Here is an 18,764-nt window from a genome sequence, read left to right on the forward strand (position 1 = left end):
AGGAAGGGAAAGGTGGGGGTGGAGGGGGATGAACGAGATGCAATTAGTGACGCAGGCTGGTTCTTGTAAAAGGTAGGAAGTTAGTGTGTGGGTGGGGGGGCTAAAGTGAGGTAGGTCCAGGGATCCAGTCGAAAAATAAAAGGGACAAATGGAGGGGAAATTGGAGGAGGAGGGAAGTGGGACACAGAGGGAGAAATAATGGAAAACTGAAATCCCTTTCTCTGACCAGGGGAGACTGAGCTGGAGCTACAGGCCGGCTACTGAATACAGATGACTAACACTTTTAAAACATTTGTATGACGCTTGTATGTGCAGCCAAGCTTTAGCTGAAATTCATTGAAAATAAACTACGATTTGCTTTAATACAAACCAATTTAAACTGTTTGAGTCTCTAAAATGTTCAGTCAGCAGGATAATAATGCTGGGTCTTTTAGGTTAGTTGTGGGCGGCTATAGATCAGTAGCTGGAGTCAGGCCCACCAATAACCAGCAGGTCTTGGGTTTGAAAACATCCCTGTTACAGTGAAAAGCAACCTGACACGCAAATGGAAAGGATTTATTATCGAGTCATCGACATTCAGCATCACGGCTCTGACCTCCTCATTCTCCACGAGGAAATAATCCATGAATAAATCAGACAGCAGGGAGCGAGGATAATAACTGACCCACTGTGTGATTGTTGTTTTGTTGCAGTGTTGCTGCTCTTTGCTCAGACACAACAGCTGTAACAAATTATAGTGGTGACATGTTGCCCCCATCGCAAGCTGCCTCATCTCATCCAGTTCTAATTTTTATTAGACTACTAAAACCATTTATACCAACAAAAAGTCCATCCCAGTGATATAGATTATTGGCTTAACCATTTTATTATGACACTAAAATGAGAAAAATCTGAATAACACACCATTACAAACATTTGTAAAGCTTAAAGTCTTTAGTTATCTAGACAAGTGATCTGCAATATGTCAATAATGAATGAACACAAAGATAGTGAAAATGTATTTAATTATTTATATTATTGACAAGGCCGACTTTGAAAGGGACAAACATACCAGAAGAAGTTATTTTCAAGGAATTGTAAGTATATATACACACACACATATTTCATTGATTTATATGCTCTATAGAAAATCTATGAAAATGTCAAAAATCAAGTAAAAAATGCCTTTAAACCACAGGTTAGATTTTATACACAGAAGTCAGAGGCACATGCAGTCAAACAGTGAAGCTAAACTCATTTTTCATATAAAGAAGCAGCTCCTGCAGACTCAATATGTCGTCATTCACATCAGATTTAAAGGTGATGGGCCTAGATGCAACAATGATTATAGTAGCTATTCATTCATTCATTAATTCATTCTCAACGCACTATGCAAGGATGTCAAATTAGAAGCTGGAGTTGGAACTTAAATAACATAATGAGTTATGTTATATTATGGGAGGTTGTTTAGCAGCTAAATTACAGTTTCAGAAGGAGAAATCAATAATTAATTTTTCATTGGAGCTTTTAAGGATAACAAGCTGACTCTGGGTCTCACAGTTTGGCCTGGCCTGGTTTAATCTGCAGGCTCTGCAGCTTCAGAGCCATCCCCATGTTTCCAGTGATCTTCAGCTTCCCTTCAAAGAAAGCCTGAGGAAACAGGAAGGAAAAAGGTTTCAAACAAGACTCAACATGGGAAATACTTAAATATCGTCACAAATAAACAGGCCTGGTTGGGATTGTTAGGTTAAGTTCACCCGGATATCGGAAAGATATCCTGGGAATGTTGAACTCGCTTTATAGTACAGGCCACAGACCTCTGGTCGAGAGATTTACTTGCAAAGGGAAGCAAACAAACCAATCACAGGATTTAATTTGAGAAATGCAAGATGATTTGCAGAAATTGAAAACAAAAATCTTCCTAATCGTGAATTGTTATAAAGCAGCCCCAACGAACTGCAGTTTGTGTTTTCAGTGTAGATTATATTTATACAAGATCATAACCCTAACCCAAATTACAGGTGTGAAAGTGACCTGAACTGTAATTAATCTAAAGTCATAGAAATAGATTATTATTTTTCATAATAAATTTAAGACATTTTATACATTTAACATTACTACAGCCGTGGCTGCTCGAAACCTACGTGTTTGGAATGATTTGCTTGGCCTGCGGTAATCTTGGTTGCAGTTTTTTTTCTCATACTGTGAAAGTGCCCTATGGTAATTGAGCCGCAGCGAGTAACAAAGGACTGAAAGACTCAGTCCACAGAACCCTGAAGCTGCATCCACACTGCTGCTCAAAGAGCTGTTCACCTGTGTATTCAAAGTGAATTAATACTGAACCTAACATTGTATATCCTTGGGTCCTTAACAATACACATGTTGGAAGCTTATGAGATGAACAGTTCCGGAGACATTCGTTCCACATACAGACATTTCTGGAAGTCGTAGATAGAAATCATGGATTTAAAAAAACATATGTATAGTTTCTTAATTATACTGATACATACACTTTGTGGGTTCAGCTTTCCTGTCATCAAATCCGGAAGATCCTTGTCACACATGGACAAGGAGCAGTCTGCCTTTTTATCTAAGACAAAAAAAAGAAGCATGAACTTATTTGTTTTCCGGAAAATTAACACAATATATCAGAACCCAAAGGAGACAAAACCATGTAGAAAGTACTTGAGAGTACACATGGCCTTTGGATGACGCTGTCCATTAGTGCGAAACATGTTTTATATTGTAAGCCAAATGCAGTCTTTGAGAGGGAAACATTCAGAAAGCTTTATGACTAATGTTTTCATGTATTCTAGTCTAAATGTCAGCTGCTGTTAATGTCACTTGGAGGGGCCCTAAATGTAGTCCATTAACCACATATTCAAGCTTTTGAACATGAATAAAGCTTAAGATATAGTGAGGTAACCAAAAGCGTCACAACAGGGGGATCGAAGCAGGCCATGACAACAGCTGATAATGTTATAAATCAGCAATGAACATTTTTAAAGAACCCCCTTAAATTCTATGACCGGTTATATACAGTAGACTGCAATGACATCGAGGCAGGAAACCCCCTAACAAAGACGGAAGCCACTAGCTTTTTGACAAAAACGTAATTTTAGGCTACATCAGTATTACCAGGTTTTCATTTGAAAATGTAGCAACTCTGCTACGGATACATCAGGCATCCACACTCTGTGGAGTTTTAGAGCAGCTAAAATGGAGAAGTTTAGAAACCCTGCTGATCAAATGTTAGCTTGAAGCTGAGATGTTTGAAAACGATGGAGGTAGAAACTCCCAACCGCTGACCGGGTGTTTTGGGACACACCATGGCCTTCACTGGCCTAGGTGTGTTAGAATGAATGGGGATTTAAATTTACATGGAAAATTGTTTAGTTCTGTTTCAAACTAAAACATAGTAGCATGGACGTAGCCTCAGATGTTTGGCTGAATATGAGAATAAGGGGTTGAGTTTGGTCTGATCCTGTGTCACATCTTGTGTCAATGATGTTATAGAAAGAAAAAAACATTTCCCCATCATCATAAAAAGATGCATGATGTCAGCCTCAGGCCTTAAACAAATACAATTACAATTACATTAATTATTGGTACTGTTCTGATTATTATTGATCTTACACGTACCATGTTTGCTGTAAATTAATCTAGTATATCAGCACAAATGAAAAGAAGAAGAATTTTTTTGCCAATTTGCTTCTTAGCTCGATTCAATAGGTCCAAACAAGGCTTGTTGCACTGTGCTCATGCTACCGTCCATAAGGTTTTACAGACCATGCAGACAGTCGAGCTTCATAGCTGGAGTTGTACAGAGCAGTTGCATTTAATGCAGTTCCCTCTCTCTCATGGGAGAACTTGTCTTTCACTCTTTAGTCCATCACTCGGAATCTGTTTCATGTGAGACTGACATTTGTGCACGTGCATCCCCCCCCGATATAACGTTGTCCTTCCTGACACATACCACATCTGTCCACCAGGTTTCATGGTAATCTGTCCAGTAGTTTTTATGTAATCCTGCTAACTAACAGACAGACAAACAAATGAAAACGGAGGTAAATATGTGGTGCTAGGAACTGTCAGTGTTTGTGTGTGTGTTGTGAATTGAGTTTAATTTAGTGAGTTCTATATTTTGATGTGTTAATCAGCAATTTCATCAAATCCATCAAATAAGCCATTTAAAGTTCTTGTTAAAACTTCATGTTTGAAATACCCTTAGTTTACTGGAACTGCAGCGGTCTTATACAAAACCAGAAAAGCAAATCTCTAGCATCGGAATCCATAACAATTAAATCCGATCCTTTGATTGTTCATCCTGCTGCTGAGAGGCAACGGGCTGAGCGAGTCTCACTTCTTTCCTCGGTCGTACTGACATTGATTTCACAGCATGTATTAAAAGCTGCATCACTGAGGAATCCCACTGCTCTTCAGTGAAGTGACAGAACACAATGCATGCATCACCCCAGAGACAGAAAAGTGGGGGAATGAGGACAAAGAAACACATTTTTATAAGCCACAACAATCAACAATCAAATCTGAAATCACACATCTCCATACAGACACGTACCTGGGTCATTGGTGACCGAACCTTTCCCGCTTTTCACATCGACGACCCAAGTCGCCTCCTTCCCGTCAGGTCCATCCCTCACTTTGAATGCAAACACACCCCCGATCTTCTTGACAAGCTGCTCTCCCTCCTGCAGGAATAGAGACGTTCCATTAAATCGTTATTGTGACATTATTGGTGGATGTAGTCAAGGCATCCATTGTCATGTGAGGCCTTAAGTCTCTGGAAATAATCTTCTCTGTGAAATGTTCTCTGCTGCTAATATACAGGGTAAACTACAACAAAATGAAAGCGCTGCTGTGACTGAAACAGGGGAAGTTTAAACATCATACAAAGCAAACACGGTTCACAACGCCTGAGCCACAAAGAAAGGAGTCTCTTCATTATTCAGGCTGTTTGACAGAACGTGTGACGTCTCATCCAAGGACATTTTGATTGCATCTTGTGTTTCCTTCATTGTGAAGACTGCGAGCTTCAGCATTGGAAAGTTTATATGGACTGGCTAACCATGCAGTAAATAGATTTTTGTCCACCCACATTATCACCTCCATGCAAAAGTTAATGGAGCCTCAACATTGCTGACCCTATGGTATCTATCCATTATCTACACCGCTTATCCTTTGAGGGTGGGGGGGACTGGAGCGGCCCAGCTGCCATTGGGTAAGAGGCGGGGAACAACCCGGACAGGTCGGCAAAACATCACAGGGTCAATTTTCAGTTCTAATTGAGCTGAACTGCATGTCCTTGGACTGTGGGAGGAGGCCGAGTACACAGAGAAAACCCACGCAGACACAGCGAGAACATGCAGCCTCCTCACAGAAAGGTTGGTCGTGAACCCAGAACCTTTTCAATGAGAGGCTTCAGCGCTCACCTGGTGACATCTCAACACTGTGTTCTTATTGCATTGTGGTATGTTTGTGCAGAGGACGTGCAGGGAAACACACTCAGAAGAACTTCATATATCTTTACGGCATAGAATAAATGCCATATTGTAGAAAATAAAAAACAATTTGAGAATTATGTCACAATATTACAAGAACAAAGTTGAAATTGTGAAGAAAGTTTAAGAACTACTCAGCCAGAGTTCCACTTCTTCAGGCTCCGAAGTCTGAATTTCTTGAATAACTACGAAAGCTCTTTGACTATCAGATGTAACCGATGATGACCTCACAATCGACCACTACCAAACATTTCCTCCTCCACAGAAGAGGCAACTTCCTCCAAGTCTGCGTGGTTCTCTCTTCAGAAATGGGTCCTGATACGAATGATTATGTGCTGCTTTTATGTAAAGTATTTTCTTCTTTGTGAAACATAAACAAAAGTACAATTTATAAAGACGCTGCACGTTCCTCATTTCAATGCAGACGACAGACTGATCCTCTGATATCCCACCTCTAACATGACACGTACTGTTTGATTGACATATTACTCTTGTAAAACATTTGTAATATAACAGCTTTATTCTTACAAAAACATGTATTTTCTAATCCTTTTTTTTTTTTTTGTTAAAGCTCATTTCAGGGGTCAAACTCAGAAAAGAACGTCTCAAAAAAGCAGAGCCACACACCTATACAGTATCTGTTCTGGAGAAATGTGACCAACAGGGGAGAGTGAACCCTCATGTGCAGCAGTGAAATCCATCGCCCTACGGCAACTGACATCACAACTAGCCATTCCCACGCATCATCAAGGTGTCCTCAGCTGCTCATCTCTGCAGCCCGAGGGTTTGGAACAAGATGAGGAGTGAACGCCCAAGGCAACCGTATCCGACAATGCCGTCAGAGGCTCAACCATAAATAAATGTGTTTACCTGGGAGAAAATCTGTTCCTTACATGTAAAAGAGAACAGCCTCAATACTTGTTAAATTATATATTTTGGATGTCTATGTATAAATGCAAATAATGTTTTATTCACCAATAGTGACATAGGCTCTAAGAACAATATCCACTTATAAACAGCTAACATGTGTTTGTCTTGCCTTTCAATTTTAGAGCTGTCACTCCTTCCTGTACCGCCAAAATAAAATGTAAATGATATTGTGTTATATTTGTTGAGAGGTGCTTCACAAATGAAATCTAAATTACTGTTTTATTGTTTAGCTGTATATGTTAATATGTATATTTATAAAATAATGGACAATGCTCACAACAGTGGGATCTTGCTAGCTATGAATTTCACTGTACATTTAATGGCATAAAGATTGCACAGTTCAGTCGGTGTGACGCTGTCTGTTGCTTTAGTGGATCAAAGCAACTGACGACCATAAACTGCACACTGCACAGGTTCATTTATGATTTGTAGCCTATACTTTTCTTTGATGGTCATGGTCCCATTTGCCAAGTACATTGAAAGCAAGAAACTGGAACCAAAACAACTCTTAGATATGGCAGCATTTAATTAGAATGCACTTTATATGAGATCAAATAGAGTAGCTACATGTAAGAGTGAGGGTAATGTGTATTTCTGAGAGAAGCTGTAATACCTCAAGTAAATGTTTCTCAATCTCTTTGAAGATAGGGTAGGATTTAAAACCCTCCAGACCGCTGCTTGCGCTGGTGGCCATCGCACCAACGTGGGTCCTGTGGGGAAGAAAAGAAAGACACAAACTGTCAACAAAATAACCTCCAGCTCACTGAGGTTTCATAAAGATTCAATTAAACGTGAGGCTGTGCAGTATTTCAGAAAAAACAGAAAGGAAACAGAGGGGATGAAGAGGTGTGCATTGTCAGTACAACACAAGGTCAAATAATGAGAAGAGCTGGAAACTGTAATACTTGAAGAAAACTGTGCAACTGTGGGTTAATACAGGACACACAACAAAACAGGTTGTATTAAAACACACATATGTTTCTCAAGGCCTTTGCACATCAACGGCAAATAAAAGGAACCACATTCCAATTCAATCAGAGGCGAATTTTGACGGCTCACTGCGTCAATTTCTAAGAGAATATATTTGCATTACATCGCAATACATGCTGTGCTACCTCATAATAGTTTTGCAAACATTAAGTGTGAGGTGATGTAGTTACAAGGATTACAAAAAAAATATCAAGTTCGAATCAACATCAAGTGATGATGATCTGGTGCTTCTTTAACTTTATTAAAAAAAGTTAAAGATGCTGACTGGTGTCCAGTAGCTGTTTGCAGCATTGAGCCAGTTCACACTTAAAATGAACTAGTTCAAGTTCAGAGGGTTAGTTAAAGTTATTTTTTATTGGGATGATTTAGGTGTCAGTAGTCCTGTCTGTGAGCGCCACGTCTGGTGTTGTACTGAGCACAAGGAGACAGCAGAGAGGATGAGGAAACAGAAACTCCAGCTCTGTACAAACCACCTGCAGCTTCTGCTCTGCCCATGAAGCAGCTGATCTCTGAGCAGCTGTGACCAGAGAAACTCTGTGTTTTCACTGTTTCCACTGTTCTACAAAGTCACTGATCGTCGCTTCACGGTGACGAGCTCAGGACTTTCCTTAACTAACCCTCTGAACTTGAACTAGTTCATTTTAAGTGTGAACTGGCTCAACGCTGCAAACAGCTACCGGACACCAGTCAGCATTGAGAGGCAGAAGTAGTAGGGCTGGATCATTCTTGCATGAGACTGCAGTTAGGCCCGCCTTTCTCATTAGTATAAGGACACTGAAATCATAAAATAAATAAATCAGGGGGAAAAAAAATTGCAAATATGTTTAAGACGTTTATTTAGACATTTCTGTTGTTATTTCTGTATTTATTTATTTATTTCTGTGTTAATTAATTTATTTCCTTTTTTATGTATTTATTTATTTATACATTTATTTATTTATACTGAAGTCATGTATGGTCCTCCATAACGAACAGTTGATCGCTCAATAAATACAATGCTACACAAACTGAACGAAGAAACAAGCGTCCTGCTCACCCGGCCTCCTGTGGGAATCCCATCCTGTAGAGAGCAACGACGACAGCTCCTCCTAAGCCAATGTTGTGCTGCAGGGCCACTTTGGCCCCGGGGACCTGCCTCTTGTCAGCCTGCCCTCGGAGCTGCCAGCAGAGCTCGGCGCACTGGGCCAGACCTGAGAGAGCGGGGGGGTGGACAGAAGGACAGAGGGTGAGGGTTAGAGTGCCATTGTGTCATCATGATGGATGTGGTAATTAAATCAGATTAAAATAGTATAATGTAATGCTGATGAAGATGCAAACTGCCTGATCACTGCCACATGCGATTCACTGAAGTACATTAAAGTGCCTCTACAATCTGTACAGCATTTGACGAATCTCATTGTATCCTGAAAAGGATTCTTTTCTATTCTCTTCATTGACCACTGCTGTTTTGAGATCCCCGTAAATTATGTGAATTGATTGGGACTTTGAAATAGAGTTCCAGGAAAGAAAACCTATAATTTAAAAAGGGTAAACTACTGCAGAGGGTTCTTGTGTAAAAGTAGGTAAGATGCATGGGTAAGGGTTGTATTTTAAAAGGGACGCTCATTGTGGTTCCATTCCTGGTTTTGAGAGCTTTTCAGCACACAGCTCATTTGCTCCCACAGCACATCCCGAGCCACATCAGCATTCATGTGGAGTTTCGGGTCTGACAGCCTAATAAATGTAAGTCCAATCCTCACTATTCTTCTTATCCTGTTGTGAGATCCCTGGAGACTATTTGTCTTTTTAGCTGCTGCAGGTTCCACAATGTTCTTGTAAGCTTGTTGCTTGGAACGGGACAGGAGACGTTTCTGTGGGATAAAGTCAAAAGCTCCAGAAAAAGCTTGTAAGGAAATTTGCAATATTTTAATCACAGAGCTGAGTTTTCAAGAATTTGAACCCAGCAGTCAAAGGTTAGGGTAACGCACCATGTAAAAATAAAACAACAGAAAAAAAGGATACCACAGTGATCAGTAACACAAACCAGATACTACTGATGAATGAATGTATTTTTGTTATTTATTACCTCGATCAAGAAGGTTATGTCTTTTAGTTTGTTTGTTGGTCAAATGGATGTAACGCAAAAATAATTTTCAGAAGACTTGCTGGAAGAATGGGGGCTTGGGCCAAGAAAGAAGCCATCAAATTCTGGTGAGGCTCCACACAAAAGGGATGAATCCAGGAATTTCCGTATATTGCAAGTTCAAGCAATTATTTTATTCTTTTGAACATTTTCACTAATCTTATGGGGGATTAAAAATCGTATACCTTATAATATAAGTTGCACTGACGCATCCATTAATAAAGAGCCTCTATTTATAGCACTTCTCTACTCCAACATACCATCATTACCATTCTTGGAGGAGTCAGTGATCAAACCCCCAACCAGCTAATTAGCAGACGACCTACTTTACGTCCTGAGTCACAGCCTCCGGTGTCCTCTATGACATCGTGTTCAATCTTAGAGTAATGAGCACAAGTGCAATGAGGGAGCCCTACGTGGCTGTGATTGAAACATGTATATGCAAGTCAATTACACTGTTGACCCTGAAAAAGGGGGATGTGTTGTGAAAACAAACTGGTCTCTCTTATTAGTCAGGGGGCCTTGATACAAAAAGGTTTCTTATGGTTTGACCTTCACTAACAAACCTTTTATGAACATTCATTGTTTTTCCTGAGGACACTGATTTCCTGTTTACTGTGGTGGGAAGCGTAAACAGAAAAAGTGCTCAAGTAAAACTATTGTTGCTTTAAATATATTACAATAACACAAGTAGAAGTAAAAGCTTCATCAGAACGCATTGCATTCAAACAGGATATTAAGAGGTAATAACAATGTAAAGTGCACATTGAGTGTACTTAATAAAGTGACATATTCAAAACTAGGCAATTATCAAAATACATTATGTTGTGTTAAGCACTGTTTGCTTTTATACATTAACTCGCAGATTTAAAATGGTCAACTGATTAACAAGACAGGAAGATGCGGACAATTTAATGGACTAGAAGTATTTTTTTTCCATCATAAATGTTACTAGTTAGGAGTAAGAATTATTTCGCAAAACATCAACTCTCAGAAGTAAAATTTACTGGCAAAACTACTCAAGTACATGTAATGCGTCTCTACCTCTTCCTTCCTGGACAAAAGGTTTATTTGAAAAATATCTACAAAGAGGCTGTTGAAAACAAACACAGACTTCTGGCCCACAGGTTTGAGTGGCAGGTAAAACATCTTCTGTCAAATAAAACTGAGATGATCTTTAGAAAAATATGTCAATGCTGAGTACGGTTTTAATCCCTTAATATGTCCGACTGACCAGGTTAAGCAAGGCAGCATTCAGCAAGTGTAAAACACAATACCCTCCAGGGTGACAAGTTGACTCCTAATCTGACAACTCACTCCCTAATCTCACCAGGGTCAGCTGCTGCGTTAGTGTTATAGCCAAGCGTTTCTTCCCATCTGCTTAATGAGCTTTTGCATTCCTCCATTATCCCAATAAGCTAAAGGACTTAACAGGAAATAACTCATCATGGAGGGTCTATCACATTGTGCGACCCCCATCCTAATTTTCTTCACGGGGACTTTGTTTGTGTACGAGGAGTTTAGTCTAAATGCCAACAGAAAGGTTTACTGTCCAGTTCACCAGGCAATTAATCAAAAGTCAAAAAGAGCCTCTCGAAACCACCTCAGACATAATTTATACGCACAATAAAAAAGAACACACGCCTTTCAGTAAAAGGCCTCTGGTAAATTCCTCTACAGAGAACCCATTGCCTATTCTCTTTCATGGTGACAGGGGATGATCACAAGGGTAAGCCATGTTGTAATTCACCAAATAGGGCAAGCTGCCCATCAGTGGTGCCTCAAGGTCCCTGCATATCATGTCAAGACATAAATATCCAATCAGCCTGACAGTGCTCACGCAACCCACCGGTGAGATCCCTGCAAGGGTCAGTCAACTAGGTGTCGATAGCGCTGCTCATGGCCTTCCCGAGGGAAGAGGGGGCAGCTTTACGAGCAACACCAAGGATCAGACGGAGCTTAGCTGACTGGGGCACTTGCACACCCGCAGTGTGACCCAGGAGACAGAGGGAGTATTGATGATGCGCTCTGGCAAAAGTAATGAGGAAGAGGGATAGATGGTTCGAGATTTTTAGGCCTGATTGAAGAACGGCAAAGAAGAGGAGAGAGAGAAAAAAACCACAATGAATAAATTGAACAAATCTGTATCAAAATGAAGCAAAAAGAGGTGTTTGCCATTCATCACGGTATCACTGTCAAGAGGTGTGTGTGCGAGGGAGATGACGGACATTATTACAGAGGCAGGGTAAGCATGCTCCTCTGTTTTCTCAGTCTCCCCATACCATGGTTTAATATGTTGAGAGATTACAGGGGAGGCCGGCCAAAGCCACAGCCGGCTGCCTTCTCACATGCAGGCTCAGGGTCGCCCTTATCCAGTTACAACCCAGCCGGCCATCTCTAGGAGACACATGCCACCTGGTGGTCGCTGTGGCAAACACCTCTCACAATGACTTTTGACTTTTTTGTAGCTTTCAACAAATTCAATTATAATGAATGAAATTTAAGAGCTATGTCAAGTACGACAGATGTAAAGGAAGATCCGAGTCCCAGGATTACTTGAACTCCCCCATAACTGAAGATAAGGGGAAGAAGCCGAGTAGAGAATAACTCTCGATACGCCGTTTTTTACTCACAAAACCTCAGACAGCGACAGGAAGTAGCATTACGAGTTATCAAGACATATTCAAAAATAAATATTTTTTTAAACGTATTTATTTTTGAATTTTAAAGACCTTGTGGAAACCCTGATAAAAAAACTTTGGCTGAGTCTGAAATCGCTCACCACTCATTATATAGTCACCATTTTGAAAGGCTGTCGGAATGTTTAGTGAAAATATTTATAGGCTGTGGTGGACTCTTTGTATCCCACAATGCATTGTGAAAAGTAGTGTACAACTGACCAAGCAATATCTACCATTGTGGATTGTGGCCACACTGCATGAAAGAAAAGGGGCCAACAGATTAGAACAGAGAGAACTTGTGTCATGTCTGAATAAAAATAAATAAAAAACTAAACAGAAGTGACATAATAGAAGGGCAGCAGCAAACAGAAAAGCCTTGATTGAAAAGAACTGAAAGTTGTAACAGACACTAAGTATTTTCTATTTATTAATGTGAGAAAATAGGCCCTAACGATGACATACTTACCGATGCATAGAAAATGACCAGAGTAGTGTCAGAAAGCGTAAAGTCATCTACATTGAGCACCCAATACAATGAGTAGGGAGGAGTGAGTGAGGAATCTCAACCTCTATCTAATGTACTGTGCTGTAACCCTGTGTGTAGCTCCAAACCAGTTACAAATTAGCACCGGACTGGACTATGCCTTCTGTCCCATAGTATTCAACAAGTGGCTTTCATTAAGAGTCAGAAAGTCAGAGGCTCAACATACCTGTGGCCCCCAGAGGATGTCCTTTAGAGATGAGTCCCCCACTGGGGTTGACCACAACCTTGCCACCGTACGTGTTGTCCCCTCTGTCAATCATCTCTCCGGCTTTTCCTGGAGAGAATTTGAAACACAAAAGAGCACAACTTGACAATTCAGAGTGATGGATAATCACTAGTTTGACATTACGATGAAGTTAAATGAGCAGTTCAAAAACACTGATGTTACTTTATTTATCCCAGATGTGTCGGGGACGTTAGAGTTCTATCAACTTGTAGAAGCCCACTTTCCGTTTGCCTCCAGCTCTCTCTGTCAGCAATAATATACACTGGTCATAAAGATGATCAGACAATGTCACTGCTGGGAATGAAGGCTTCTACTGCCCGTTGTAGGGATCAGGCTCGATTCAGATACTTGGTGAATCATTTTTGAAAAGATATTTTAAGGGCTCTCACATGTACAACTGTCCTCATAGTGTCTGGATGGTTTTAGAAAAAACTTTGGGATTACTGGGTCACGTCCATCAGTGTGACACCAGGCACTAGGTCTGGTTGATTGGTTTATCAACACACCATTGTCCAGACATTTGCCTGAACATTTAGACCGAGTCTGCTCTAAACCAACTGACACTGTCACAGAAGGTATTGTGATAGTTATATTTTGTTAAAAACGGATGACCAATAAGTCAAGTGCAAATTACTTTTCAATTTTTTGTATTTCTCTTTGTACCTTTTGCGTCTGTCGCATGTTATAAGCATATTAGGGGGCCAGGCGGAGAAAGTCTCACTGGGAGATGTGCTTCACACGTACAGGTTAAGAAGAAACTGCAGAGGATTTAAAAAGCTGTAGTCGTACCTTCTGCACACAGACCCAGGGCTTCGTATGTGATGAGCTCATTGGCTGAGAAGCAGTCGTGAAGCTCGACCACATCGACGTCACTGGGCTTCAGACCTGTGGCCTTGTAACATCTTTCAGCTGCTATCCGAGACATGTCGTACCCCACCTGCATGGGAAAAAACAAAACAAATGCTTGTGTTCAGGAACTCATTTAAGGAAACAAGTCCATCATAATAACGCTACCCGCTATGACCCATGAATGTGCAGGATATTATTTAAATTTAAAGAACATAAACGTTTTCTATTGTTAAACTTACCTTTTACTGGGAGGAGTATTACAAATAAAGGAATGTGTGCTATGAATTCTGAGTGAACCCCTTCCCCGTTTTCATACCATCTTGATGCAGCTGTTTTCGTCAAACGTGGAGGAGAGGTCAGTCGTCATCTCTTGGGCCAAGATCTCCACTGCCTGCTTCTCCAGATGATGTTCCCTGACAAAGGCCTCGCTGGCTAAAACTGCTGCTCCGGCGCCATCTGAAGTCGGGCTGACAAGAGCAAGAGGTCGATGTAGGAAAAGAGACAAATATACACATTACACACACTTGATTCAGAGTTCAGACATTTTCTTTATTTAACACAAACTCTGTGGGACTCTTACCAACACTGAAGCAGGGTGAGGTAGTCAAACACCTTCCTGGAGTTTATCACCTGCTCTAAACTGTATTCCTCCTGGAACTGGGAATACCTGCAGGAATAATGCACACACATAGACATCCTATTTATGCAGTATTTATCATTTATCCAATTGCTTCCTTCTGAAACTTGTAATGTTAACAATACAGCGAACCAGATGATTAGTAGAAATACTCACAGTGTCAACTTCTACATTGTTGATGTCATTGGTTTTTCTAATGTACTGCATATTCTCCTACTTTCTTTTCACATGTTATTCTACAGTACAGTTAAGATCATCAACCACTAGAATTGAATCAGTACAGATATAGAGTAATTACATATAGAACTAAATATAAAATGTAAGTATTTTGTACCATTCTTTCAATTACTTCTTCTTTCTTTCTATGCAAGTGTACTAATAGCAATGTAAAACTTTGAAGATTCCTCACATCTGTGCACATACTTGGCCAACAAAGCAGATTCTGATTCTGAAATAGAAATGTATCAGTATTATGTTTTTCCAAATTCGTAAAGTTTCTTACGGGTTCCTGGTGGAATGCTCGTGGTTCTTCCAGGCAACTTTAGCAAAGTGTTCTGGTTTGGTGCCTTTAAAACAGTGAGAGAATTATTGACATATTGAACACACTACAACTGTAAAACAATGCAAGACACAACCACAACTTTCATAGTTTGGCTCATTAAATCAATATTGATGTTGAACCCAAACATAGTTTGTACCATATTTCTCCATGTGCTCCCTGCCAGCGTTGCCAAACATCTGTGGGGCTACTGGCGCTGCCACCATCCCGTATCGGTTTAGCATTACCTCCAGGTGCTTGTCAACAGGGTTGGTCCGGTCCATAAACTGGAAACAGGAATTTCTACTTACATACCTTTTCACTCTTCTATATTTGTATCTTTTTGTTTACAGGGAAATATAAGGGAAAGACATCCATGTTGACAGAGGGTCCTAACACTCTTCCACTGTATCCCTTCGTTTGACAGGAGCAGAGGATAAGTATGGAACCAAACACTATCTTTCTTTTCAGCCAGAGCAGCCATGCTACAACCAAACAACAGGCGGTGAAACCATAACAACTTCTATTTGGTTAATTGCAAGATAACGTGAAGTTTTGTCTACCTTTCTTCACTGTTGAGGAATTTTTGACCATCCTCCCACATTACTGTAATTGCCACTATATATTATGTATATTGTGTATTATATATTATATCTGTACAGGAGAATAGTGCCTGTCTAATTCCACCCCCCTCTCTCTCCAAGCAGTATCAAATGTCAGGTTATAGATAAAGGACCAATCAACAGAACATTGTAGTGTCTACGATCAGGGACTTTCATATCTAACTCAGATGCTCCAGACGGAGAGGCACCAACTTCAACTCTCTTGCGTATTACACCAGGTATAAGACGTAAGGACACAATGTGATTTAGGAATGCATACTTTAGGCTTAACTATCCAATAGGATGCAAATACTACATGATGCATAGAGATTGACAGCAATTCTAGCTATTCATGGATGTGCTGTAAGAATGGGTGACGCAAGTAGAGGAAGATATATGGGGATGCTGTGGGAGACATGTTCAGACTTGGGGATCACAGTTGCTCATGTTACTCTGTTAGCGTTTGTATATTGTTACCTTTGAGGACAAAGAGCCTCTTTCCATCTTCTCAAACCCCAGAGCCAGCACACAGTCAGCGAGACCTGCAAAAGAAGAAGGAAGAGCGGGTTTTACCACATCTGTTACAGAACAGGTGATACACTATGCTATAAAAGAAGTCTCTATGGAAATTCGAATACTTCTGTCTACGGTGAAAACCAGTTGAAACCACTGTGAATCCAGTGACAAATCTGTTATGGAGCAACTTATCGTCTTTTGGTAAACCTCCTTTTTATTATGGATTTAAGAATTCTTCCTTCTTCACTCACCTCCCTGGATCACCTGCCGTGCTGAGAAGATGGCCGTGGAGCCTGTGGAGCAGTTATTGTTGACGTTGAGGATGGGGATCCCCGTCAGGCCCAGGCTGTGATAAATGGCCCTCTGCCCACAAGTTGAGTCCCCTGACGGAGTAGGATACACGATGACATGTTACACCCTCCAGACTTTAAACTGCTTTATTATCACATGGTTCTTTATGCACTGGCAATCATTGGCTAGTCCATAACTGCAATCAGCTTTAGAGACGCAGCCTTTTCGCCTCATTGGCAAAAACACTTGGTTTCTTACTTTAGAAAATGTACTGTTTACATTGTGTAGTATGTAGGAAGCTACATGGAAATATCAAGTTGGAAATATTGTAAACTGTAAATAATTGTATACAAAACAATTCCATTTTATTGGAGACTTCACAACAAGGTCTTACCGTAGACGTATCCCACATAGGCTTGCTCAATGGCAGAATACGGGATTCCTGCATCCGCTAAGGCCATTTGACCTAAATGTGAATTTATAAAACATGTTAGAGAACAAGATCCACTTGAGATGATCAGATATGGTATCTTTTGAAGGACTGAACAAGGTCCACATTCAGTGAAGATAAGCACCTGCTTCCTTGGCCATGTCTGGGTAGTCAAAGTTGTCTCGGGCTCCAGGCTTGTCAAACTGAGGCAACATTAAAGAAAAGTCAGATCCATTAGTGCCATGCTATTTGTAAACATCTTCCCTCATGTTAATATGTTACAACTTTTAAATGAGCAAACATTAAACTCCTCTGTAAATCAAATGCAATGAAATCTTCAGGTGGAATCCCTCTCCAAGGAAAGACCCTGGAGCGTTTAACTTGACCAATGCACTGGTGCAAGGATCAATACGTTTGAACACTGTTTGCTTGTTGCAAAACAAAACTCATACTAAGAACAGATATTATACGATAATAACTTCATTTAACGTTTGATGCTAGGGCGAATTCCCTGTCACCAGATTTAGAAAACAATATCAACATTAGATGTGCATGTGTCGAACTGGAGGTAGCACAAACTCCTCCGACATTAGTTTGATGGGAGTTTCAGACTTGTCCAGGGATCAATGACACTTGGTGTGGAACAAGCCTGCAGATGCCTCATTGGGTAACACACCCGAATTGAAACAATACAGTTCAGGATAAAGTGTGAAATACGAGCTTTAAAATAAATAAAATGGGATTAGAATATAAAACTATATATTAATAATGTGTACACACAAGGGTTAGAAATAGAGACAGTGTGAGCAGCAGTAAAATAAAGGGACAAATCCAGACAGTTACACATCTGTACCGAGGGGACACTGCACAGAGCAAGTTGTTGCACATGAATCACGACGAAATGCACTGAACTGATATAAACTCAGATGGTCAACAAGGTAAATAAATAAATGCCAAAGAGAAACGTTAGAAAACAGCAGCCTGATGGAGACATGACCCTTAGCCCAGTTTGTGCTGTGGCTCTATGGCCGTGAACCATGGACTGACTGGGGGGGAGAGCCAAGGGTGACGAGCTGCATAACTTGATCATTTCAAAGCTAAAGACCCAGTCACCATTAGTGTTACTTAATGTGAGCTATGCTAACAATGCTAACAACAACAACATTAACATGATTAAACATGACTAAACGATCTGCACACACACACACACACCTCGGGATGTGCAGCAACTTCTACCTTCTTTGCGCAAGGCTATGTGAAGTTAGCATGCTAAGCGAGCTTCAAGTCTAAGAATATATATCTGTCGAATAGTGTACATTTGTAAAGTTGTGTGTATTCGTACTTTACCTTTGTCAGACCCACACCGATGACAAACACCCTGTTCTTCATTCTAGTTGCCATATTAATTTCTGTTGTGTTCAGCTGCAGATCCACACACACACTGACAGGTACAGGCAGCGTGGTGAACAACAGTCCTTAAACGCACCACACGGCAAAGATCGTCTATGTGTCACACGATGCCTGACTCGGTGAGGAAAGTGTATCAGTCAATGTACACATACAGGGTAAACACAACACGTTCTTCTTAAAACCTGTTGATCCAATTCACTAAAAAGTACGCGTGTGTGAATGAATTACACGAATTAAAGTATATTATTGGATTTATGCATGATATATATAAACATATACATGGCATAACACAAAAGTCAAAACAATGGACAGTAAGATTCCCTTGTACGGGTATTACTCATTAGCTGACAGAAGATGAGCTCAGATTTTAACTGCACCTCTCCATTGATGTTACACAGACTTTTATTATGAATGAGTTTAATATGGACAGACATCCCTCTCGTGTTGCTCTCTCTGAGATAAGATTAAAGATGTAACTCAGTTAAAAGGCCTTTTTCTTC

General features: G+C 40.4%; 1 protein-coding gene across 1 annotated transcript; it reads right to left on the bottom strand.

Annotated features, from left to right (window-relative positions):
* Window positions 1-987: 987 nt before the first annotated feature.
* On the bottom strand, window positions 988-18,346 carry scp2a (sterol carrier protein 2a). Its single transcript, XM_062404244.1, has 16 exons — window positions 18,202-18,346; window positions 17,000-17,057; window positions 16,819-16,890; window positions 16,385-16,516; window positions 16,095-16,159; window positions 15,176-15,302; window positions 14,980-15,043; window positions 14,421-14,507; window positions 14,157-14,307; window positions 13,781-13,928; window positions 12,932-13,039; window positions 8,455-8,608; window positions 7,042-7,138; window positions 4,559-4,688; window positions 2,490-2,569; window positions 988-1,629 (listed from the first exon to the last, which is right to left on the bottom strand). Exons 1-16 carry the CDS (start codon window positions 18,253-18,255, stop codon window positions 1,534-1,536), a joined length of 1,623 nt encoding a protein of 540 aa, XP_062260228.1. The 5' UTR covers window positions 18,256-18,346; the 3' UTR covers window positions 988-1,533.
* Between the last annotated feature and the right edge of the window lie 418 nt (window positions 18,347-18,764).

This window comes from Platichthys flesus, chromosome 14 (assembly GCF_949316205.1).
Source record: "Platichthys flesus chromosome 14, fPlaFle2.1, whole genome shotgun sequence".
NCBI lineage: Eukaryota > Metazoa > Chordata > Actinopteri > Pleuronectiformes > Pleuronectidae > Platichthys > Platichthys flesus.

Coding starts and splice junctions, on each gene's coding strand:
- scp2a (XM_062404244.1), bottom strand. CDS start 18,255: ATGGCAACTAGAATGAAGAACAGGGTGTTTGTCATCGGTGTGGGTCTG. Junction 16,160..16,384: donor ACGGCAGGTGATCCAGGGAG/GTGAGTGAAGAA, acceptor CTTCTTTTGCAG/GTCTCGCTGACTGTGTGCTG. Junction 14,308..14,420: donor CTCACCCTGCTTCAGTGTTG/GTAAGAGTCCCA, acceptor TGCTCTTGTCAG/CCCGACTTCAGATGGCGCCG.